The sequence below is a fragment of the Schistocerca gregaria genome, chromosome 2, assembly GCF_023897955.1.
Source record: "Schistocerca gregaria isolate iqSchGreg1 chromosome 2, iqSchGreg1.2, whole genome shotgun sequence".
NCBI lineage: Eukaryota > Metazoa > Arthropoda > Insecta > Orthoptera > Acrididae > Schistocerca > Schistocerca gregaria.
In genome coordinates, this window is record NC_064921.1 from 753974386 (window position 1) to 753999984 (window position 25599).

The following is a 25599-nucleotide window of genomic DNA, read 5'->3' on the forward strand; positions in this document are numbered from 1 at the left end:
AAGCGACTCCTGGAATTATATGTTATGCAGAGGAATGGCGAGAGCACACATCCTTGTCTAACTCCTCTACAGATTCTTTGTGCTTCTGTCACCTGACTGCCAATTTTAACCTCAGCTGATTGATTCCAATAAAGATTTTCTATGCAATGAATATCTTTTCCATGTATGTAGAGTCATCTCAAAATTTATACGTGTTTGTGGTGTTGCACTCTGTCAAATGCCTTTTCGTAATATATGAAGCACAGCATTATATCCTTCTTCTGATCATAGCACTTCTGAACCAATAACTGAATTGTGACCATTGCTTCCCTCTTACCTAGACCCCATCTAAATCCAAACTGTGAAGATCCCATCCCTCTTTCACACTTCACAGTGATTCTATATTGAATGATCTTGAGAAATATCTTAAGGATATGAAGGCTTATTAGGCTCATTAGTCTGTAATCTCTGCATTTTGTTGCATTGCTCTCCTTGAGCAAGGAATGAAGAGTGACATCAGCCATTTACCATGAAATTATCCATTTTATGAATCTGATTAAATACTTTGTGGAGAACTAAGATACTGTTATCATCTAATAGTTTCAGCATTTAAGTTGGTATTTAATCTGGACCAACTGCTTTCCTGTCTTTTGCTGTTCCTATTGCTCTTCTGATGTCAACAGTTGCAATGACTTGACACAATAGATCCTAATCAGTTTTATTTTCTATTTCAGGTCTTTCATCTGCAAAAAGATTGTTAATATAGTCTGCATTATAGTCTACCTACGTTACATATTACACACTAAAAGTGTTATTCCTGGGAAAAGAATGAATTTTCACTGTTTAGTGGAATGTGCACCAATTTGAAACTTCCTGGGAGATTAAAGCTGTGTGTCTGCCTCAGTCCACGTCTGAGTCCCAGTGCGAGACACAATTTTAATCTGCCAAGAAGTTCCCTCCTGGAATGTTTGTCCCTGCTTCCGCTCTATGTATTACAAGACATATTTAAAAAGAACTTCATTGATTGGCTGTCCTGCCAGTGCTTGTTAGAATACCTTATATATTATGAGTGATAACACATATGACACTAGTGTAGTATTCTATAATATGTATTATATTACAAACAGTTTTCGGCTATTATGCCATAATCAGGTATTTTGTTCAGCCACTCCCTTGGAATGTGCCACCAAAGTTCATTGTTCAATTTATTTTCTTCCCACAATAATTGTTGTCATTTGTTATATAATTCATTATTTAATGTGTCCCATATTTTATCAATGGTCAGTAATTTTACATAGCATTTTCACTCATTTCATTCCTAAGAATTGTAATCTTTGGAAACCAATTGAGATACTCTGCAATGCACTAGTCCAAAATCTTTGATCGTACAAAATTAGTAGCCACACATTTATATTTGTACCTGATGATAATATAGCAGCCAAAAACTAGTTTGTAAAATAATAAAGGTTGTAGAATATTACACCAGTGTTATGTGATTTTCCTTAAAAGAATTGTTAAGCGTACATCTCTTTGGTGCAGTGCATGTAAAATTTCAAAATTGTTTTATACATTTCCATCGGTCTTGATAGGACTACAAATTTGTGTCATCCTTTTGAGATTTATCAATTCTCTTGGGACTTAACCTTTTCTCATTGGTTTCTATAGTTCTTTCCTGTTTGCTGAATCATGTTTTTGCTTGAAATTGGCTTTTACATGTAGTGTGTATTTTGATATTGGATTCACATCCAGATTTCAGTAGTTCTCTGAATGAGAAGACCTTACAATATTCACAGTGTTGGAATACTCCTTGGTCTGAGCCCACTGTGTTCTTCATCCACGGTCTTATTAATTGTGCTAGGATTTTGGTTAGAGTGCACACCACATCTAGTATGGTAATCCCTCTTTCTACTTTCACGTGTTTACCATTTTTTTTGTGTATATGGTATACCATGCCAGTTTTCTAGTTTTGATGTATTTTTTCAGTAAGTATTCCTAATTTTACAAGGTCAGTTACACTATCAAAGTGGTCTAGTTGCAATTCCATCATCTACTACTGAAACACATCCAAAGAAATAGATCGAATTGGGAAGAAATATAATAGCAGTTCAGTACTGTGTGATTATTCATTTATTTAGTATCATGAAACAGATCTTAAAAGCAGATTATTACAAGTTTCTGTGGTCTTTTAAGTATGGTACCCTAAAGGAGAGGATCGCAATTTGTTGTGGGCTGTTAGATTCTAGCACAAAGATTACCAAAATGAGAGTTCACAGCACTACAGTTAGAAAAGAGAGAGTTCGTATTATTGAGTCTCTGCCATGCAGATTTAATTAGTTTAATCAGAAAACATAACTTAGGAAACGTAGCATTGGATGAATGCAATCCACTTACACATGCAGTTCAGGGTCCCTGTCCTAGCCACTTGGTAGTTAAGTAATTACAAAAAGCTAGCTCAGCACAGAGAAAGAGCATAAAGCCATTCCTCTCCCTTCAGTACTGAAATCTGTAGCTATGTCAGACTACAGCTATTTGCTGTGCTCACCCCACATGCAGAGGGAAGGTCACTTGTTTTGTATGGCTTTTATCAATTTTCTTAATGTCTCACAACAGGCTTCCAAGTTGATTATGTTCAACATTCCTAAAACCCACAAACAAATTTATTTTAGCATTCCAAATGAAAGAAAATCATCTGGCTGAGTTTTGCGTGCATTCTTGGTTCTTGTGAGAGATGGTATCACCAAGCAACATTGATTGCCATTTAGTCTCCATTTTAATAACATAGGAAAACCATGACTCATCACCACTCACTATTCTGTTGAGTAGGTCTTCTCCTTTACACTGTAAAGAAAAGGGGAGCTCAATGAAGCAGTCTTCTGTTTAGTTTTATGACTCTTAGAAAGGCGTTTGGAAACCCATGTACACACATGACACATACTACCCTACAGGTTAGTCATGACATAATGCAAAATGATGCAAGAAATCTGCCAACAGTCATCAAGCAGTTCAGAAGCCTCAAACAGTGGTTTTAGAAATTTTGTCAACTTTCTGTACCAGTTCCATCTACAGACGGACAACTTCTTTTGTCACTGTCATGAAAATTGGTCCTTCCACACTGCAATGAATGACATCATACAAGAACAACACCACACGCAGCACAAATTTCATAACTTACACACACACACACACACACACAATGCAGATCTATGCATACTGTTGTAATGTACTGCATGAGTCAATGTAGTGACTGTTCCTTTATCATGGATCATGGGTATGACTAGAATTTAGTGTGCAAGCAGTGCTCTTGCATGTGTGCATAGTTTTCTCACCTGCTTGCAAACTTCTCCTACTGCCACACCAAGCTGTCTGAATGCGAAGAGGGTAAAAGGGGGAAATTGTGAACATGCGACATTTAGATGGCAATGCAGTTGAACTGCATACAACTTAGTGTCATATTTTTCAATAACCCAGATCACAAATAAAACAATTTTTCAGTATCATTTAATTATTGTTGGTACACTGAGGACACAATACACTTTTTTTCTGATACAAACTGTCAGCATACAGACAGACATATACAATTTCACAGATTTTCACACTCAGGTTGCCATGTAATTATGACTTCTTTAGTTTCGTAACTGAAAAAGATCTTTCAAACACTTCAGACATTGATCAGTACATTTTATCACACTTGCAACCTGATTATGGAGGCGTGGAAACTTTTCACAAGGAAAACAACATAGACCTCCTGAGCAGTTTTAATATAAAATATTTTGACTGTGAAATGGGAATTATTGTGCAGAGAAAACATTTCCATCTACACATGCGCAGGAGCACTTCCAAATGAAATGGCAAATTGTCTCAAAAACAGATATAAGATTGGCAGTGTCCTCAAAACAGTTAGAAACTATCCATGTAATTCTCTCAATGCCACAATCATAATGAATTCTTAAAAACTCGTGTTTTCTTTAGTGTCAGTGAGCTTCAGTGCAGATGGACACCAAGTTCAAATTCTTACCAGAATCAGCTAAATACTGTGGGCAATAAGGCTAATGAATGAGCAGGGTCACTACATCACTAGTGTGTGGTATAAGCTGAGAATTTGGATCTGACAGGAGGCATGTTAGGGTAGTCAATGACGCTGTGGTGATCACCGTGTCGAGATGGCATAGTGGTCAGTGCACCTGCCTAGTAAGCAGGAGACCCACATTCAAATTCCAGTCTGGCACAAATTTTCAACTTGCCACATTGATATAAATCAATGCCCATTGGCAGCTAATGTCTTTAAATCCTTTGTGCCTTATTTATTAATTATCATTAGTTGAAGTTACTCATCTTTCCACCAGTTCGTATGAGAATTTCTACAGTCTGTTGTAGCTCAAGAAATTTAACCACAATCTGAGCCCAGCTGTCGATCAAGTAATATTAGAGTGGGAAGTTCATCTCTTTTCTTATATGGATGAAAAGAGCAGGGAATGTTACTGTATTGAGATCAAATCGTGACCCACAATGGACCATAAAAATCACTATATGTGTTGTGTAATTAGTTTAAGAACCAGCTCGCAACTTTTAACAGTATCATGATCTGCACAATATAAAACTGAAATGTGCCCTCAACATTAGCAACACTGCCCTAAGCACTGTGACTGAGCAGGTTCGCAGACTGTGGCTATACAGATATGTAAATAATGGGGAACGTGGCTTCTTTCAATCATTTTGTTGCTCTTTTGGCGAATTCGGCCTTTCTGTTATTTCTTTCTTAGTAGAGCATTTTCCACACTCTGTTTTGCTGTACTAAGCTTTTGCCAGCTCTATTTGTGGAGTTTCAGACTGTGTCAGATTTGTACACCGAGGTAACAAAAGCCATGAGATAGCAATATGCATGTATAAAAATGGTGGCAGTATCACGTGCATGAGCTATGAAAGGGCAGTGGTTTGGCAGAGCTGTCGTCTGTACTCAGATGATTCATGTGAAAAGGATTACAACGTGATTATGGCTTTACAATGGGAATTAACAGACTTTGAATGTGGAATGGTAGTTGGAGCTAGACCCATAGGACATTCCATTTCCGAAATGGTTAGGGACTTTTATATTCTGGTACCCTCATCACGGATAACACAGTGGGTGACAACCTTCACTTAACAAACGAGAGCACCAGCATTTGCATAGAGTTGTCAGTGCTAACAGACAAGTAGTACTGTTGAAGTAACCTCAGAAATCAATTTGGGATGTATGCCGAACATATCTGTTAGGACAGTGCAAAGGAAACTTGGTGTTAAGGAGCTATGGCAGCAGATGACTAACATGAGTACCTTTGATAACAGCATGATATCGGCTACAGCACCTCTCCTCGGCTCATGACCACATCGGTTGGGCTCTAGACAACAGAAAAATTGTGGCCTGGTCAGATGTCCTGATTTCAGTTGGTAAGAGCTGATGGTAGGGTGCGAGCGTGGTGCAAATTGCATTAAGCTATGGACCCTAGTTGTCACCAAGGCACTATGCAAGTTGTCACAGGGAGAAATAAAGAAATCCTCCTCCGACTTTTTAATCTTGTTTGGATGTCCGGTCACTTCCCCGACTCATGGCGTGAAGCAATTTTAATTCCTCTTTTAAAACCTGGGAAAGACCGCACGTGCCTGGGTAGTTACCGTAGTCTTGCCCTCACTAGCTGCGTGGGAAAGACCTTGGAGCGGATGGTCAACCGCCGCCTTGTCTGGATGTTAGAATCCAGACAACTCCTTAGTCGCTTTGAGTGTGGGTTCAGGAGGTATCGCTCCACCATTGATAACCTGGCCCTCCTGGAGGCGGCTATACAACAGGCTTTCCTGTGCCAGCATCACCTGTTGGAAATATTTTTTGATATTGAAAAGGCATATGACACTACTTGGAGGCATCTTATCATCAGGCAGCTCCACGAATGGTGTTTTCTTGGATGTCTTCCCAATTTTATTCGGTCCTTCCTGTCGCCACGTTGTTTTTGGTATCGAATCAGAGATGTACTGTCTAGTCGCTTTGAACAAGAGATGATGATTTCTCTGTATTTTGCTCTTCTTCAAGCCTTGCAACGACGACTCGTCAGTTGCAACTCACTTTGCGACATTTGGATGAACGGGCACAAAAGAGTGGTTCTAAGTTTTCAACTGATAAGTCGGTGTGTGTTCTTTTTAACCATTCTCGTTCCATTTTTGACTTGCCTGAGTTGAGGATGAGGGACACCGTTCTGAATTTTAAAGACACGGTGAAGTTTCTGGTCCTCACTTTAGATTCTAAGCTTACGTGGCTGCCACACATTAAGGAACTGAAAAAACAGTCTCATAAGGTGCTGCCTATTTTAAAATGTCTTAGTCACCACACATGGGGAGCAGACAGGACTTGTCTGCTCCGATTTTACAGAGCCTTCGTGTGGTCCCGGCTTGATTATGGATGCACGGTGTATGGGTCTGCAACACCCACTTATTTGAAGCTGTTGGATGTGGTGCACCATGAGGGGATTCGGTTGGCCACTGGGGCGTTCAGAACGAGCCCCATACCTAGCCTCTGTGCAGAGGCAGGCGAACCGCCGCTTCACCTCCTGCGGCGCCTACTAATGGTGCGCCAGGCCTACCAAACATTATCCACACCATACACACCTGCATACCACACTGTTGCTCAGCCTTCACTGGAAAGGCTTTTTCGCAACCGGCAACGAGCAACAAGGCCCTATGGGATTCGTGCAAAGGATTGCATTTTAGAGATGGGTGTTGCCGGTTTTAATGTTTCACATCAAGGTTGGAGCAGATATCCATCTTGGCTCCTCCAGAGGCCCAGACTGATTTTAGATTTGGCAAATTTTAAGAAAGACAGTACATCAGATTTTACTTTCAAATCTTTGTTTTTTAACATTTTAGATAGGCATAATGATTTTACAGTAGTCTACACTGATGGATCGCAACAGAGGGATTTTCTTGGCTGCTCAGTAGTGTTCCCAAAACGTGTCATCAAGATTCGCCTTCCCCAGGAATACACTTCAAACATTTATAGGACAAAATTGAGAAGTCAGTTCATTCACAAAATTCTGCACCAGCAACACTTTCACAATTGTGGACAGATATAGAAGCAGCATGACTCAATATTTTGGCAGAAGTTTTCCAATGACGTGAGTCCTCACCATGTTGCACTGCTGCACAACGCTGTGCAAAAGGATGTTGGACATGATGTTAGGAGGTTTACATTAGATTAGATTAGATTAGATTTACTTTCATTCCAATTTATCCATAGTGAAGAGGTCCTCCAAGACGTAGAACATCTCAGAAAAACAATAATACATGACAAATATTTACAACTCAAACAAATAAGCTAATGTACCATTCCACAGGTGCCAAGTGTAATGATCGTCATTTTTTAATGAACACTATATGAAAAAATCATTTTACAAATACTAATGCACTGAATTTAAAATAAAAACGTTTTTTTATTTATTTATAAGGTCATAAACGAGTAATAAAACTACTAAAATATTTACAATGAACACATTGCTGCACTGAAATTGTGCAGAAGTTATATTGTACTTATATACACACACACACAAATCATTTGGTTCTACTGAGAAATTCATCAATGGAGTAGAAGGAGGTGGCCACCAATGAATCCTTTAGGCTTCTCTTAAACTGAATTTCATTGGTTGTTAAGCTTTTTATAGCTGCTGGCAGGTATGGTTGGTTAGTTTGTGGGGGTTGAAGGGATCAGGTTAGGAGGTATCCCATTACGTTTGTCACTTCAGTGTAATTCGCAACAGGTATAATCAGATGGTAAATATGCATCTTTCCCTGGCTGGCATGTTATAGGTCAGGCCTCAAGCCCATCTGTGTGGCCACGCCCTCATGCAAACAACTGAAAACTATCTCTTGCATTAAATGTAAATTGTAATTTCTGGAACTGCCATCTGTGGCACAATTAGTTTTAATGCTGCCTTGTTCTTCCCATTTTTTTAAAAGAGGAAGAAAAAACAAAATTGGATTATTTGAACCTGACACTTCAGAACTTAAAAAAAGTTGGGATGTGAACTTAACTGACATCTCTAAAGTTAGAATTAGCATATACAGTTTTAAAATTCAGGTATACATCCTACAGTCATTGGTTTATTATTTTAGTTCATAAAGCTTTTACTGATAAACCTTTTGGGATATAATGGCCATGGTCTACAAAACTCTTCTGTTCCTAATGTTTCACCCAGACCGGCGCAGGACATCTTCAGTGGTGTTGCTATCCTGTTGAGTCTTGCTGACTGTGACTGATAGGTCGGACGTCTGAGAGCAACATATATTCTTTAGAAAAAGGGACATGGCCAGAGTTAAACACTTGATAAAGAAAGGTGAACCTTGTCAAAGATAAAACTTAGCTGTTGGTTGTCATCTTGTCAAAGACAGAAAACTGTTTAGTGGTTCTGCAAGGCTCTTGTCCATATGTCGCTAAGTTTCACGGTCTTTTGTCTTCTATTAAAGTTATCCCTATGTTTACATATTTCAACGGTTTCTCTGCATAGCTGTGGACAATAGTTCATCAACATAGATAAAATATGTGTTCAGAAAATTTCACTTCGTGATTTCCTGGCTGAAGAGCATGCTCTACTATATAGCCAATCTGTCTATTTTTCCTAGTTGGCAAAGATTTTTGTGATCCTTTTGCCATGCATTCAGACTTCTCTTGGTTGTTCCAATTTAAACTTTACCACACATACGTGGAACTTTATATACACTACAAGCTGACAGAGGAGGGCATTTATCGTTCCCAGGTTGTATTGCTTGACCTCATTTCTTTGTTGGTCTAAAAGCCGGTTTAATGTAATATTTCTGTAAAATATTTCCGATCTGATCTGTTGTTCTTTTAATAAAAAAGAGAGAAACTGTATTCTTCCAGTGTTGTTGTTCTTGCTATATAGAAAAGCCACTGAGATATATAAACACAGGGATATTTTTAATAGGAAAGAAGAGACCATGAAACTTAGTAACATATGGACAGTAGCTCTGCAGAATCGCTAGGCAGTTTTTTATCTTTGACAAGGATCATATCTGCTTATCATGTTTAACTACGGCCACACTCCTTTTTCTACAGTATATATGTCACTCTCAGACATCTGACCCATCGGTCAGTAAGACTCAATGGAGGAGCAATGCCTCTGAAGATGTCTAGCGCAGTTCTGGACAAAACTAATCACTGTATTTAAACTTATTGTTATTTCTGCTCTCTTTTGAACTTTCTTTGAACAGTCTTTCAATCTTGGGAAGGAAAGCACAGTACATTGAGCATTTTTATTATCTTTACCTCACAACATTCATTATTCAGCATGGTTTTCAAATTTATTTTTCATTGGCATTTCATTTGTTTTGCTATCTGAGTATGAATCCAGTGGAACAAATTGAGGAGGCGGGAAGTGCACAGTAACAACAACCAACAGCCGTTATCGAATCAGAATGTGTGTGTTTCGGTGTGCTGCCCAAGTTGCGGCAGTGACAGGACTCCTCGCCATCAGAGTGGGACTGCTTGCGCATGCGCAATTTGAGTATGTACTGTGAAGCATGGCTGGTGTGGATGCTGCCGCAACACTGTACCAGTGACAAGTACTGCAAAAAGAAGCCTTGGGATGCGTTCTTCGTAGTGTTGTCGCATGATGTCTATTACAGTGCTTGCAGAAATTTTAAGGACTGTTTAAATTTTGTTGACTCCAAATGTGTTCCTAAGGTAAAAGCATTTCAGTCAATGTTTCACGTGATGCTATTAAACATCTTAATTGCGGGTTTTCACTTAAAATTTCTCTACCTGAGTTGTAAAACCTTTGGAGATGTAATATTTTTCCGGTTTGCAAACAGAGCTAAAATCCTGTTTTTCTGACTAAAATGTATTTTTTCTTGACAACTGCTTGTCCTTCAGCTACGAAATTTTTACTGCTGCTTTATTACAGCATAGCAATCATACAAACAGTAATACAACACGGATTAAAAGTAATGTGCTTCACTTTGTTTTCAAACCCACCGCAACCCCTGTCACATGTTTGGTTGAAGTCAGTCCAGTAGTTTTGGAGGAGACATGACACACACACACACACACACACACACACACCAAAAAATTTTTACTTCATCTCGGTTCTGAGAGTTCCGGAACCTGTACAGAAAATTGGAATAGATATAAACATAAACATCATTTCTGCCCGTTTTATTGCTCATGAAAACCACACATTGCATATTATCACCACACTGCGAGACCTTCAGAGGTGGTGGTCCAGATTGCTGTACACACCTGTACCTCAGATACCCAGTAGCATGTCCTCTTGTACTGATGCATGCGTGTACTCATCGTGGCATACTACCCAGAAGTTCAAGGCACGGTTGGTCCAGATTGTCCCACTCCTCAAAGGCGATTTGGCTTGTATCTCTCAGAGTGGTTGGTGGGTAGTGTCATCCATAAACAGCCCTTTTCCATCCATCCCAGCATGTTCGATAGGGTTCATGTCTAGAGAAGATGCTGGCTACTCTAGTCGAGCAATGTTGTTGTCCTGAAGGAAGTCATCCATAAGATGAGCATGAAGGACCGCGAATTTTCGTCCATGAACACGAATGCTTCACCAATATGCTGCCAATATGGTTGCACTATCGGTCGGAGGATGGCATTCACATATCGTACAGCCATTACGGTGCCTTCCATGACCACCAGTGGCATACGTCGGCCCCACATAATGCCACCCCAAAACAGTAGGGAACCTCCACCTTGTTGCACTCGCTGGACAGTGTGGCAAAGGTGTTGAGCCTGACCAGGTTGCCTCCAAACAATTCTCAAACAATTGTCTGGTTGAAGGCATATGCCACACTCACCAGTGAAGAGAACGTGATGCCAATCCTGAGCGGTCAATTCGGCATGTTGTTGGGCCCATCTGTACCGTGCTGCAGGGTGTCGTGGTTGCAAAGATGGAACTCACCATGGACGTTGGGAGTGAAGTTGCACATCATGCAGCCTATTGTGCACAGGTTGAGTCGTAACACGGTGTCCTGTGGCTGCATGAAAGACATTATTCAACATTGTGGCGTTGCTGTCAGTGTTCCTCTGAATCGTAATCCGTAGGTAGCGGTCATTCACTGCAGTAATAGCCCTTGGGCGGCCTGAGTGAGGCGTGTAATCGATAGTTCCTGTCTCTCTGTAACTCCTCTACATCTACATCTACATGACTACTCTGCAATTCACATTTAAGTGCTTGGCAGAGGGTTCATCGAACCACAATCATACTATCTCTCTACTATTCCACTCCCGAACAGCGAGCGGGAAAAACGAACACCTAAACCTTTCTGTTCGAACTCTGATTTCTCTTATTTTATTTTGATGATCATTCCTACCTATGTAGGATGGGCTCAACAAAATATTTTCGCATTCGGAAGAGAAAGTTGGTGACTGAAATTTCGTAAAAAGGTCTCGCCGCGACGAAAAACGTCTATGCTGTAATGACTTCCATCCCAACTCGTGTATCATATCTGCCACACTCTCTCCCCTATAACGTGATAATACAAAACGAGCTGCCCTATTTTGCACCCTTTCGATGTCCTCCATCAATACCACCTGGTAAGGATCCCACACCGCGCAGCAATATTCTAACAGAGGACGAACGAGTGTAGTGTAAGCTGTCTCTTTAGTGGACTTGTTGCATCTTCTAAGTGTCCTGGCAATGAAACGCAACCTTTGGCTCGCCTTCCCCACAATATTATCCAACTGAAGTTGTTCGTAATTTTAACACCCAGGTACTTAGTTGAATTGACAGCCTTGAGAATTGTACTATTTATCGAGTAATCGAATTCCAACGGATTTCTTTTGGAACTCATGTGGATCATCTCACACTTTTTGTTATTTAGCGTCAACTGCCACCTGACACACCATACAGCAATCTTTTCTAAATCGCTTTGCAACTGATACTGGTCTTCGGATGACTTTACTAGATGGTAAATTACAGCATCATCTGCGAACAGTCTAAGAGAACTGCTCAGATTGTCACCCAGGTCATTTATATAGATCAGGAACAGTAGAGGTCCCAGGACGCTTCCCTGGGGAACACCTGATATCACTTCAGTTTTACTCGATGATTTGCCGTCTATTACTACGAACTGCGACCTTCCTGACAGGAAATCACAAATCCAGTCTCACAACTGAGACGATACCCCATAGCTCTGCAGCTTGATTAGAAGTCGCTTGTGAGGAACGGTGTCAAAAGCTTTCCGGAAATCTAGAAATATGGAATCAACTTGAGATCCCTTGTCGATAGTGGCCATTACTTCGTGCGAATAAAGAGCTAGCTGCATTGCACAAGAGCGATGTTTTCTGAAGCCATGCTGATTACGTGTCAATAGATCGTTCCCTTCGAGGTGATTCATAATGTTTGAATACAGTATATGCTCCAAAACCCTACTGCAAACCGACGTCAATGATATAGGTCTTTAGTTAAATGGATTACTCCTACTACCCTTCTTGAACACTGGTGCGACCTGCGCAATTTTCCAGACTGTAGGTACAGATCTATCGGTGAGCGAGCGGTTGTATATGAGTGCTAAGTAGGGAGCTATCGTATCAGCGTAATCTGAAAGGAACATAATCGGTATACAATCTGGACCTGAAGACTTGCCCGTATCAAGCGATTTGAGTTGCTTCGCAACCCCTAAGGTATCTACTTCTAAGAAACTCATGCTAGCAGATGTTCGTGTTTCAAATTCTGGAATATTCCATTCGTCTTCCCTGGTGAAGGAATTTCGGAGAACTGCGTTCAATAACTCCGCTTTAGCGGCACAGTCGTCGATAACAGTACCATCGGCACTGCGCAGCGAAGGTATTGACTGCGTCTTGCCGCTTGTGTACTTTACATACGACCAGAATTTCTTCGGATTTTCTACCAAATTTCGAGACAATGTATCGTTGTGGAACCTATTAAAGGCATCTCGCATCCAAGTACGTGCCAAATTTCGCGCGTCTGTAAATTTTAGCCCATCTTCTGGATTTCGCGTTCTTCTGAACTTCGCATGCTTTTTCCGTTGCCTCTGCAACAGCGTTCGGACCTTTTTTGTGTACCACAGGGGATCCGTTCCATCTCTTACCAATTTATGAGGTATGAATATCTCAATTGCTGTTGCTACTATATCTTTGACTTTGAGCCACATCTCGTCTACATTCGCATAGTCAGTTCGGAAGGAATGGAAATTGTCTTTTAGGAAGGCTTCTAGTGACACTTTATCCGCTTTTTTAAATAAAATTATTTTGCGTTTGTTTCTGATGGATTTAGAAGAAATGGTATTGAGCCTAGCTACAACGACCTTGTGATCACTAATCCCTGTATCAGTCATGATGCTCTCTATCAGCTCCGGATTGTTTGTGGCTAAGAGGTCAAGTGTGTTTTCGCAACCATTTACAATTCGCGTGGCTTCGTGGACTAACTGCTCGAAATAATTTTCGGAGAAAGCATTTAGGACAATCTCGGAAGACGTTTTCTGCCTACCACCGGTTTTGAACAAGTATTTTTGCCAACATACCGAGGGTAGGTTGAAGTCCCCACCAACTATAACCGTATGAGTGGGGTATTTATTTGTTACGAGACTCAAACTTTCTCTGAACTGTTCCGCAACTGTATCATCGGAGTCTGGGGGTCGATAGAAGGAGCCAATTATTAACTTAATTCGGCTGTTAAGTATAACCTCCACCCATACCAATTCGCACGGAGTATCTACTTCGACTTCACTACAAGATAAACCACTACTGACAGACGCAAACACTCCACCACCAATAATGCCTAATCTATCTTTTTTGAACACCGTCTGAGACTTCGTAAAAATTTCTGCAGAACTTATTTCAGGCTTTAGCCAGCTTTCTGTACCCATAACGATATCAGCTTCTGTGCTTTCTATTAGCGCTTGAAGCTCAGGGACTTTTCCAGCGCAACTACAACAATTTAAAACTATAATTCCGACTGTTCCTTGATCTAAGCACGTCCTGTAATTGCCAAGCACCCTTTGACATTGCAGCCCACCCCGTACCTTCCCGAGGCCTTCTAACCTAAAAAACCGCCCAGTCCACGCCACACAGCCTCCGCTACCCGTGTAGCCGCCAGCTGAGTGTAGTGAACTCCTGACCTATTCAGCGGAACCCGAAACCCCACCACCCTATGGCGCAAGTCAAGGAATCTGCAGCCAATACGGTCGCAAAACCGTCTGAGCCTCTGATTCAGACCCTCCACCCGGCTCTGCACCAAAGGTCCGCAGTCGGTTCTGCCAACGATGCTGCAGATGGTGAGATCTACCTTCATCTCGTTAGCAAGACCGGCAGCCTTCACCAAATCAGATAGCCGCTGGAATCCAGAGAGAATTTCCTCAGATCCAAAGCGACACACGTCATTAGTGCCGACATGTGCCACCACCTGCAGCTGGCTGCACCCTGTGCTCTTCATGGCATCCGGAAGGACCCTTTCCACATCAGGAATGACTCCTCCCGGAATGCACAGGGAGTGCACATTGGATTTCTTCCCCTCCTTAGCCGCTGTATCCCTAAGGGGCCCCATTACACGCCTAACATTGGAGCTCCCAACTACCAGTAAGCCCAACTTCTGCGATTGCCCGGACCTTGAAGGCTGAGAATGATCCTCTGAAACAGGGCAGGGAGCTGCATCTGGCTCAGCCAGAGACAGTGCCTGAAACCAGTTTGTCAGACACACCGGGGAGGCTTTCTGATCAGCCTCCGGGGACGCCTTTCGCTGTCTGCCACGCCTTGGAACGACATCCCAATCAACCACAGGCGAGGGCTCAGCCCCACTGCGGGCAGCAACTGGGGCAACCACAGCGGCAGACCGATCTGGGGACAGACGGGACGAGGTTGACATCCCCGTGACACCCAAGTCCGGCTCCCCACAGTGGTGCCCATTGGCAACAGCCTCAAGCTGCGCGACCGAAGTCAGCGCCGATTGCAGCTGTGAGCGAAGGGATGCCAAGTCAGCCCTCATCCGAACACAGCAATCGCAGTCCCTGTCCATTCTAATCGATGTTGAACAACAGTTACTGAAACACGAGACCGTGCCTAGATAACGCAAGCGAAACACGCAAAGAATGTATCAACTAACCTGTACAAATGCCTAACGACTGCGCTACAATCTGCTGAATTTACGATTACAGTAACTAAAACTAGAAATTGCACCTCCTATACGAAACTCACACGCAATTTAAATAAGAATCTACCAAGTAAACACTAAAGCGCGATGCTACGACTGTCAAATACTATAATACGCCCGAAATATATGAATTAAACAATGCAAGTACCCAAAAACACGCAAAGAAATTAATTAAACTATCTAACAAATAAGTAAGCTAGGGTTATACGACTTGCTGCTGCAGCTGCTTATCCAACGGCGGCAGGGAGCACCTCCATGTCCGAACAACATCATTTTGGTTCACTCTGAGACGTCTGGTCCCTTCCCTTGTTTAGAGCTCTTCCTGGCATAAAGTAACAATGCGGATGCGTTCGAACAGCAATATTGACCATCTAGGCCTGGTTGAACTACAGACAACATGAGCCGTGTACTCCCTTCCTGGTGGAATGATTGGAACTGATCGGCTGTCTAACCCCCTCCATCTAATAGGAGCTGCTCAGGCATGGTTGTTTACATTTTTGGGCGGGATTAGTGACATCTCTGAACAGTCAAAGGGACTGTGTCTGTGATACATTATCCACAGTTACAGTCTAGGAACTGGGGTGATGAAAAACATTTTTTGATATGTGGACATCCATTTGTATAAACTATGTGGATAATAATTAGAGGCAACCAGACATTGGTATGAGATGGTTAACAGAGTGAATACACTTCAGTCCTTAATGAATCTGCCCCTGTTGCGTTACACAAAAATGTGTGTTTTTACTTCATGAACATTTAAGTTCCTCAAATTTAGGTGGGAAAGTGTTGCCTTGAAACAGTAACAGTACAAATAGTTTTACTTCGTTTATTGAGTTTTTGTACGTAACACACTTCCTAACCATGGGCATCCTAGGGAGACCAAATGCCCCAGAAATCTAGGATTGTCCTGTTTTTTTCATCATAGCATATGATATACCGAAAAATGTTTCGGGTGACCAAAAAGCCCTGGAATTCAGTTTTTAAATATATTTTACGAAATTCTATAAATTTTTTACAAGTTTCCCTTGACTAGATGGAATAAAACACAAAAGTAATATATTTTAGCTTATTTCTACAACCTCCATAGTCCCACAGTAATCACAGTATAAATATTGCTGTACTGAAACTATAATTTATTTTGCATGGTTCTGTAGCTGGAGAGTAATTGTATTGTTGTAACCGTTCCAGGCGTTGCAACTTGAGGAGAGCTATGAAAACTATGCCACTGTAATTGCCTGAATAGTGTAGCTGATTAGATTAGATTAGATTAATACTTGTTCCATAGATCATGAATATGACACTTCGTAATGATGTGGAACGTGTCAGGTTAATAAAAGATGTCTGTACAAGATATTACATTAAACAAAATATTGCATGACACTAATGTTTAAGTTTTTTTCCCCTTAATTTATATCTAAAAATTCAGCCAATGAGTAGAAGGAGTTGTCATCTAGAAATTCTTTTAATTTATTTTTAAATGTTGGTTGACTATCTGTCAGGCTTTTGATGCTGTGTGGTGGGTGACCAAAGACTTTTGTGGCAGCATAATTTAACCCTGCATAGTGAAGATCATCCTTTCTCCTGGTGTTATAGCTATGCACACAGCTATTACTTTTGAACTGGGTTGGATTATTAACAACAAATTTCATAAGTGAATATATATATACTGTGAAGTTACTGTGAGGATCCCTAGATCCTTAAATAGATATCTGCAGGATGACCGTGGGTGGGCTCCAGCAATTATTCTGATTACACGCTTTTGAGCAATGAATACTTTAATACTCAATGATGAATTACCCCAGAATATGATGCCATACGAAAGTAGTGAATGAAAGTAGGCATAGTAAGCTAATTTACTGAGAATCTTATCACCAAAATTTGCATTAATCCTAATAGCATACGTAGCTGAACTTAGACGTTTCAGCAGACCGTCAATGTGTTGCTTCCAGTTTAACCTCTCATCAATGGGCACACCTGAAAATTTTGAAAATTCTACCTTAGCTACAGACTTCTATTCAAAGTCTATATTTATTACTGGAGTCGTATCATTTACCGTACGGAACTATATATATTGTGTTTTATCAAAATTAAAAGAGAGTCCATTTGCTGAGAACCACTCAAGAATTTTGTGAAAAACGTCATTTACTATTACATAACTTAGTTCTTGGTTTTTGGATGTTATTACTATACTTGTATCATCAGCAAAAAGAACTAACTTTGCATCTTCATCAATGTGGAATGGTAAGTCATTAATGTATATCAAGAACAGTAAAGGACCTATACCAGACAAACTGTACCAGTGGTTTTTTGTATTAGTTGATTATTGCTACTGAGTTGCGAAAAGCAGTGCCGAACTACACACATTGACACTTATTATAGAATTAACACAATCAGCAGAAGTTGACAAATTGTATGACACTTGTATACAATATCTAATCACCATTACTGTCGGTGGCTGATTCGATATTATTGAAGGTAGTGCCAAAATGGGAGAAGTGTTAAAGACGTTGTTTCTTATTTGAAGGGGAAATAATTAAAATCAATGATTCCTCTCAATTTGATTAGTTCGATATATCAACAAATTTCTTTGAAGAAAATCTTCATAAGTGGAATGATGCAAACGAGACACCATTGTAGTATCATGAGAAATGTGTGTGGTATTTTTACGGTGACCATCTTCAGTGGTACGCTAAAATAGTAATAACTGCAAAAAATTTGTTAGCAATACCAAAGCCGCAATGCCAATGTAGAAAGAATAATTTCGTTCATGACTATTTAGTGGACTGACGAAAGGAACAGAATATAGCTGGACTCTCATGAAGCAATCCTGAACAAAGAAATAATCTCTTTTTTCCTCAAATTTGTTTTAATTTTTCAACATAACCTTCCCCCAGCGATTCTCCCATCTCGTTAACTCGTCACCGTGTGGTGACTCAGGGCTAGATCTGGTGAGTGAAGGGGGTGGTCAAACGGATGAAACCACAGTTCGTGGATTTTTGCTATGGCAACCACTGATGTGTGAGACGACGCAGACTGGGCAATCGTGGCACCCAGTTTGCGGTCAGCTTCCTCAAACCTAAATTTTCAATCAATATTAGATACACACGCTCAAGGTACTCTCTTAGACTCTGCTATCTCTCTCACCTTAATTCGATGGTTCTCTGACACGACTTGGTGCACTTTAACATTATCGTCAGCATTGCAGTTTTCGACCGTTCCGAACATTCGTCGTCACCCAAGTTGCTACAGCCACCTTTAATTTCAGCTGCCCAAGATTTCACGGTTGTAAATGATGGTGCAGAGTCCCCATACACAGCATCCATCTCGTATTTAATTGGCGTAGGCATTTTACCTTTAAAAACAAAAATCTAATGACAGCTCGACTCTCGCTTTTGTCCACTCTTCCTATATATATAGGGTGGTCCATTGATAGTGACCGGGCCAAATATCTCACGAAATAAACATCAAACGAAAAAACTACAAAGAACGAAACTCGTTTAACTTGAAGGGGGAAACCAAATGGCGCTATAGTTGGCCCGCTAGATGGCGCTGCCATAGGTCAATCATATCAACTGCGTTTTTTTACAATAGGAACCCCATTTTTTATTACATATTTGTGTAGTACGTAAGAAAATAGGAATGTTTTAGTTGGACTACTTTTTTCGTTTTGTGATAGATGGCGCTGGAATAGTAATAAGCGTATAAGTACGTGGTATCACATAGCATTCCACCAGTGCGGACGGTATTTGCTTCGTGATACATTACCCGTGTTAAAATGGACCATTTACCAATTGCGGGAAAGGTCGATATCGTGTTGATGTATGGCTACTGTGGCAAAATGCCCAAAGGGCGTGTGCTATGTATGCTGCTCTGTATTCTGGACGACATCATCCAAGTGTCCGGACTGTTCGTCGGATAGTTACGTTATTTAAGGAAACAGGAAGTGTTCTGCCACATGCGAAACGTCAACCTCGACCTGCAACAAATAATAATGCCCAAGTAGGTGTTTTAGCTGCTGTCGCGGCTAATCTGCTTATCAGTAGCAGACAAATTGCGCGAGAATCGGGAATCTCAAAAACGTCGGTGTTAAGAATGCTACATCAACATCGATTGCACCCGTACCATATTTCTATGCACCAGGAATTGCATGGCGACGACTTTGAACGTCGTGCACAGTTCAGCCACTGAGCACGAGAGAAATTACGGGACGATTACAGATTTTTTGCACGCGTTCTATTTAGCGACGAAGCGTCATTCACCAACAGCGGTAACGTAAACCGGCATAATATGCACTATTGGGCAACGGAAAATCCACGATGGCTGCGACAAGTGGAACATCAGCGACCTCGGCGGGTTAATGTAGGGTGCGACATTATGGGAGGAAGGATAATTGGCCCCCATTTTATCGATGGCAATCTAAATGGTGCAATGTATGCTGATTTCCTACATAATGTTCTACCGATGTTACTACAATATGTTTCACTGCATCACAGAATGGCGATGTACTTCCAACTAAAACATTCATATTTCTTTACGTACTACACGAATATGTAATAAAAATGAGGATTAAAATTTAAAAAAAAAAACGCAGTTGATATCCCTTTGACCCATGGCAGCGTCATCTAGCGGGCCAACCATAGCGCCATCTGGTTTCCCCCTTCAAGCTAGACGAGTTTCGTTCTTTGTACAATATTCATGTTGAGGTCGATTGAGCCCACAATCGTAAGGTCGTTTTTCTTTGGTAAAGGATTTTTGTTACCGTAACCAAAATTCCAAACAAGTTCCACCCATTTCCAAGCGTGGCACACTAAGGTGACAAATGTCATGGAATAGTGATATGCACTTATACAGATCTCGGAACTATCTCGTACACAAGCTGTAAAAGGGCAGTGCCTTGGCGTAGCTGTCATTAATAATAAGGCGAGTCATGTGAAAAGCATTCCGACATGATTATGACTGCACGACGGGAATTAGCAGATGGGCGCCGGACACATGGGAAATCCCATACTGAAAATCATTAGGGCATTCAATATTTCAAGATCCACAGTGTCAAGATGAGCCGAGAATACCAGTTCCAGGCACTATTTGTCACCTCGGACAATGAAGTGGCCGACGGCCTTCACTTAACGACCGAGAGCAGCTGCATTTGCGTATGGTTGTCAGTGCTAAGGACAAGTAACACTGCGTGAAATAACCACAGAAGTCAATGTGAAACATACGATGAAAGTATCTGTTAGGAGATTGCTGCGAAATTTGGCGTCAATGGGTTATGGCAACAGACGACCAACGCGACTGCCATTGCTAACAACATGAAATCGCCTGCAGTGCGTCTCCTGGGCTCATGACCATATCGGTTGGACACTCAACGACAGTAAAACTGTGGCCTAGTCAGATGAGTCCCGATTTCAGTTGATAAGGAGGTTGGTAGGGTTGGAGTGTGGTGCAGAGCCCGTGAGGCCATGGACCCAAGTTGTCAACAAGATACTGTGCGAACTGGTGGTGGGTCCATAATGGTGTGGGCTGTGTTTACAGGGAATGGAATGGGTCTTCTGGTCAACCTGAACCGATCATTGACTGGAAATGGTTATGTTCGGCTACTTGAAGACCATTTGCAGCCATTGATGGACGTGTCCGCCTTCGGTAGCTGAGTGGTCAGCGTGACAGACTGTCAATCCTAGGGGCCTTGGTTCGATTCCCGGCTGGGTCGGAGATTTTCTCCGCTCAGGGACTGGGTGTTGTGTTGTCCTAATCATCATCATTTTAATCCCCATCGACGCGCAGGTCTCTGAAGTAGCGTCAAATCGAAAGACCTGCACCAGGCGAACAGTCTACCCGACGGGAGGCCCTAGCCACATGACATTTCATTTTTTTCATGGAGGTCGTGTTCCAAAACAACAGTAGAATTTTTAGGGATGACAATGTACTCTGTTACAAGGACAACTGTATGCAATTGGGGTGATGATCAATCATTCTCGACAGTTTGAGTGAATCGTGTGGCTATCCAGATCGCCCGACATGAATCCCATCAAACATTTATGGGACATAAATGAGAGGTCAAATCGTGCACATAATGCTGCACTGGCAACACTTCCGCAATTATGGACGGCTTTAGAGACGACATGGCTCAATATTTCTGCAGAAGACTTCCAACGACTTGTTGTGTGCAATGCACATCTAGTTGCTGCTCTAGGCCGGGAAAAAGGAGGTCCGACACGATATTTAGAGATATTTCGCTCATCATATTAGATATTTTTGGAAAGTCTGCAATTTTGTCATTCAAGATTGAAATAGTGAAACTTCCACTAGTTACTTATTTTTTGCGTCTTAACACAACGCGTTAGGAGAATTTATCCTCATTTGCAAGTGCAATTTGTACATTTGTTCACAAGAATGCACCACTGGCCATTAAAATTGCTACACCACGAAGATGACGTGCTGCAGACGCGAAATTTAACCGACAGGAAGAAGATGTTGTGATATGATTTTCAGACCATTCACACAAAGCTGGCGCCGGTGGCGACACCTACAACGTGCTGACATGAGGACAGTTTCCAACCGATTTCTCATACACAAACAACAGTTGACTGGCGTTGCCTGGTGAAACGTTATTGTGATGACTCGTGTAAGGAGGAGAAATGCGTACCATCACGTTTCAGACTTTGATAAAGATCGGATTGAGGCCTATCGAGATTGCGGTTTGTCGTATCGCGACATTTCTGCTCGCTTTGGTCGAGATCCAATGACTGTTAGCAGAATATGGAATCGGTTGGTTCAGGAGGGTACTACGGAATGGCGTGCTGGGTCCCAACGGCCTCGTATCACTAGCATTCGAGATGTCAGGCATCTTATCTGCATGGCTGTAACGGATCGTGCAGCCACGTCTCGATCCCTGAGTCAACAGATGGGGACGTTTGCAAGACAACAACCATCTGTACGAACATTTCGGCGACGTTTGCAGCAGCATGGACTATCAGCTCGGTAGAAAATCCGAAGAAATTCTGGTCGTATGTAAAGTACACAAGCGGCTAGACGCAGTCAATACCTTCGCTGCGCAGTGCCGATGGTACTGTTATCGACGACTGTGCCGCTAAAGCGGAGTTATTGAACGCAGTTTTCCGAAATTCCTTCACCAGGGAAGACGAATGGAATATTCCAGAATTTGAAACACAAACATCTGCTAGCATGAGTTTCTTAGAAGTAGATACCTTAGGGGGTTGCGAAGCAACTCAAATCGCTTGATACGGGCAAGTCTTCAGGTCCAGATTGTATACCGATTATGTTCCTTTCAGATTACGCTGATACGATAGCTCCCTACTTAGCACTCATATACAACCGCTCGCTCACCGATAGATCTGTACCTACAGATTGGAAAATTGCGCAGGTCGCACCAGTGTTCAAGAAGGGTAGTAGGAGTAATCCATTTAACTACAGACCTATATCATTGACGTCGGTTTGCAGTAGGGTTTTGGAGCATATACTGTATTCAAACATTATGAATCACCTCGAAGGGAACGATCTATTGACACGTAATCAGCATGGCTTCAGAAAACATCGCTCTTGTGCAACGCAGCTAGCTCTTTATTCGCACGAAGTAATGGCCGCTATCGACAGGGGATCTCAAGTTGATTCCGTATTTCTAGATTTCCGGAAAGCTTTTGACACCGTTCCTCATAAGCGACTTCTAATCAAGCTGCGGAGCTATGGGGTATCGTCTCAGTTGTGCGACTGGATTCGTGATTTCCTGTCAGGAAGGTCGCAGTTCGTAGTAATAGACGGCAAATCATCGAGTAAAACTGAAGTGATATCAGGTGTTCCCCAGGGAAGCGTCCTGGGACCTCTACTGTTCCTGATCTATATAAATGACCTGGGTGACAATCTGAGCAGTTCTCTTAGACTGTTCGCAGATGATGCTGTAATTTACCGTCTAGTAAGGTCATCCGAAGACCAGTATCAGTTGCAAAGCGATTTAGAAAAGATTGCTGTATGGTGTGTCAGGTGGTAGTTGACGCTAAATAACGAAAAGTGTGAGATGATCCACATGAGTTCCAAAAGAAATCCGTTGGAATTCGATTACTCGATAAATAGTACAATTCTCAAGGCTGTCAATTCAACTAAGTACCTGGGTGTTAAAATTACGAACAACTTCAGTTGGAAGGACCACATAGATAATATTGTCGGGAAGGCGAGCCAAAGGTTGCGTTTCATTGGCAGGACACTTAGAAGATGCAACAAGTCCACTAAAGAGACAGTTTACACTACACTCGTTCGTCCTCTGTTAGAATATTGCTGCGCGGTGTGGGATCCTTACCAGGTGGGATTGACGGAGGACATCGAAAGGGTGCAAAAAAGGGCAGCTCGTTTTGTATTATCGCGTTATAGGGGAGAGAGTGTGGCAGATATGATACACGAGTTGGGATGGAAGTCATTACAGCATAGACGTTTTTCGTCGCGGCGAGACCTTTTAACGAAATTTCAGTCACCAACTTTCTCTTCCGAATGCGAAAATATTTTGTTGAGCCCAACCTACATAGGTAGGAATGATCATCAAAATAAAATAAGAGAAATCAGAGCTCTAACAGAAAGTTTTAGGTGTTCGTTTTTCCCGCTCGCTGTTCGGGAGTGGAATAGTAGAGAGATAGTATGATTGTGGTTCGATGAACCCTCTGCCAAGCACTTAAATGTGAATTGCAGAGTAGTCAAGTAGATGTAGACCATGGCTGCGGCTACCCTTGATACTGCATCACAGACAGGAGCGCCTGCGAAGGTGTACTCAACGACGAACCTGGGTGCACGAATGGCAAAACGTCATTTTTCCGGATGAATCCAGGTTCTGCTTACAGCATCATGGTGGGTCGCATCCGTGTTTGGCAACATCGCGGTGAAAGCACAATGGAATTGTGTATTCTTTATCGCCATACTGGCGTATCACCCGGCGTGATGGTATGAGGTGCCATTGGCTGCACGTCTCGATCACGTCTTGTTCGCAATGATGGTACTTCGAACAGTGGACGTTACATTTCAGATGTGTTACGACCCGTGGCTGTACCCTTCATTCGATCCCTGCGAAACCCTACATTTCAACAGGATAATGCACGACCTCATGTTGCAGGTCCTGTACGAGCTTTTCTGGATACAGAAAATGTTCGTCTGCTGCCCTGGGTAGCACATTCTCCATATCTCTCACCAATTTCAAACGTCTGTTCAATGGCGGCCGAGCAACTGGCTCGTCACAATACGCCAGTTGCTACACCTGATGAACTGTAGTATCGTGTTGAAGCTGCATGGGTAGCTGTACCTGTACACGTCATTCAAGCTCTGTTTGACTCAATGCCCAGGCGTATCAAGGCCGTTATTACGGCCAGAGGTGGTTGTTCTGGGTACTGATTTCTCAGGATATTTGCACCCAAATAGTGTTAAAATGTAATCACATGTCAGTTCTAGTATAATATTTTTGTCCAATGAATACCCGTTTATGATGTGCATTTCGTTTTGGTGTAGCAATGTTAATGGCCAGTAGTGTAAGTAACTGGTGCAGTTTTCATTATTTGAATCACTAGGAGCTATCCCATCACTTTTGTCGCCTCAGTGCACGTTTTAGAGTCTGCTGCTCTGTACGCAGGAAGACAGCCGACCAGGGGGTGGAGCTGTTCGGGATGAAGCGCCGCGGCAAGCAGCTGGCTACGGCGAGCGCCGGCGCTGAGGCGGACGGCGGCGACAGCGGCGAGCAGTGGGAGCCGCGGGAGACCGACTGGGGGCGCGTGGTCGCCGCGCTGCACATTCAGTCCGGCGCCATCTTGTCGCTCGCCTCCATCGTCTGGAAGGCCAGCCTTGTCACCTGGCTCTGGGGTAGGTAGCCACAGTACTCGTGTCGGTCGGACTCAGTGACTGAACCGGAGACTGGGACACACTTTCGTGGAATTCTTCTAGCAACGTTTTTGCTAGATTTATCGTCTTTAAAACGAGTCTTGTAACATTAACTCGATATGCTCTGACCAGCAACAATATTATGACGACCTACCTAATAATCGATACGTGCTCCTTTTGCGCAGGTAACAGCAGTGACGCATCGTGGCGTGGAAGCAGTGAGGCGTCGGGATGTTGCATCTGCACGCACAAGTCACCTAATTCACTTAAATTCCACTGGGGGCAACGAGCTATGACGCCTCATTCAGTCACATCCCAGTTGTGTTTGACCGGGTTCAGATATGGCGAGTTGGGGGGTGGGGGGGGCAGCACATCAACTGGAACTCGCCACTGTGTTCCTCAAACCACTCCATCACACACCTGGCCCTGTCACATGGCTCATTATTTTGTTGAAAAATGCAGCCGCCGTCAGAAACACGAGCGCCATGAAGGAGTGTATGTGGTCTGCAACCAATGTACGATACTCCTTTGCCGTGGACTCGCATTCAGGCAGACGACGGTTCAATCCCGCGTCCGGCCATCCTGATTTAGGTTTTCC

The 25599-nt window shown here is 42.4% G+C and overlaps 1 protein-coding gene across 1 annotated transcript in view; it reads left to right on the plus strand.

Annotated features, from left to right (window-relative positions):
• The window catches only part of LOC126334938 (acyl-CoA Delta-9 desaturase), a 103919-nt gene that overhangs the window by 3873 nt on the left and 74447 nt on the right, over positions 1 to 25599 (plus strand). The window contains exon 2 of the mRNA XM_049997679.1: positions 24757 to 24983. Coding sequence (XP_049853636.1) covers positions 24757 to 24983 — 227 coding nt within the window. The remainder of the gene's footprint in view (positions 1 to 24756; positions 24984 to 25599) is intronic.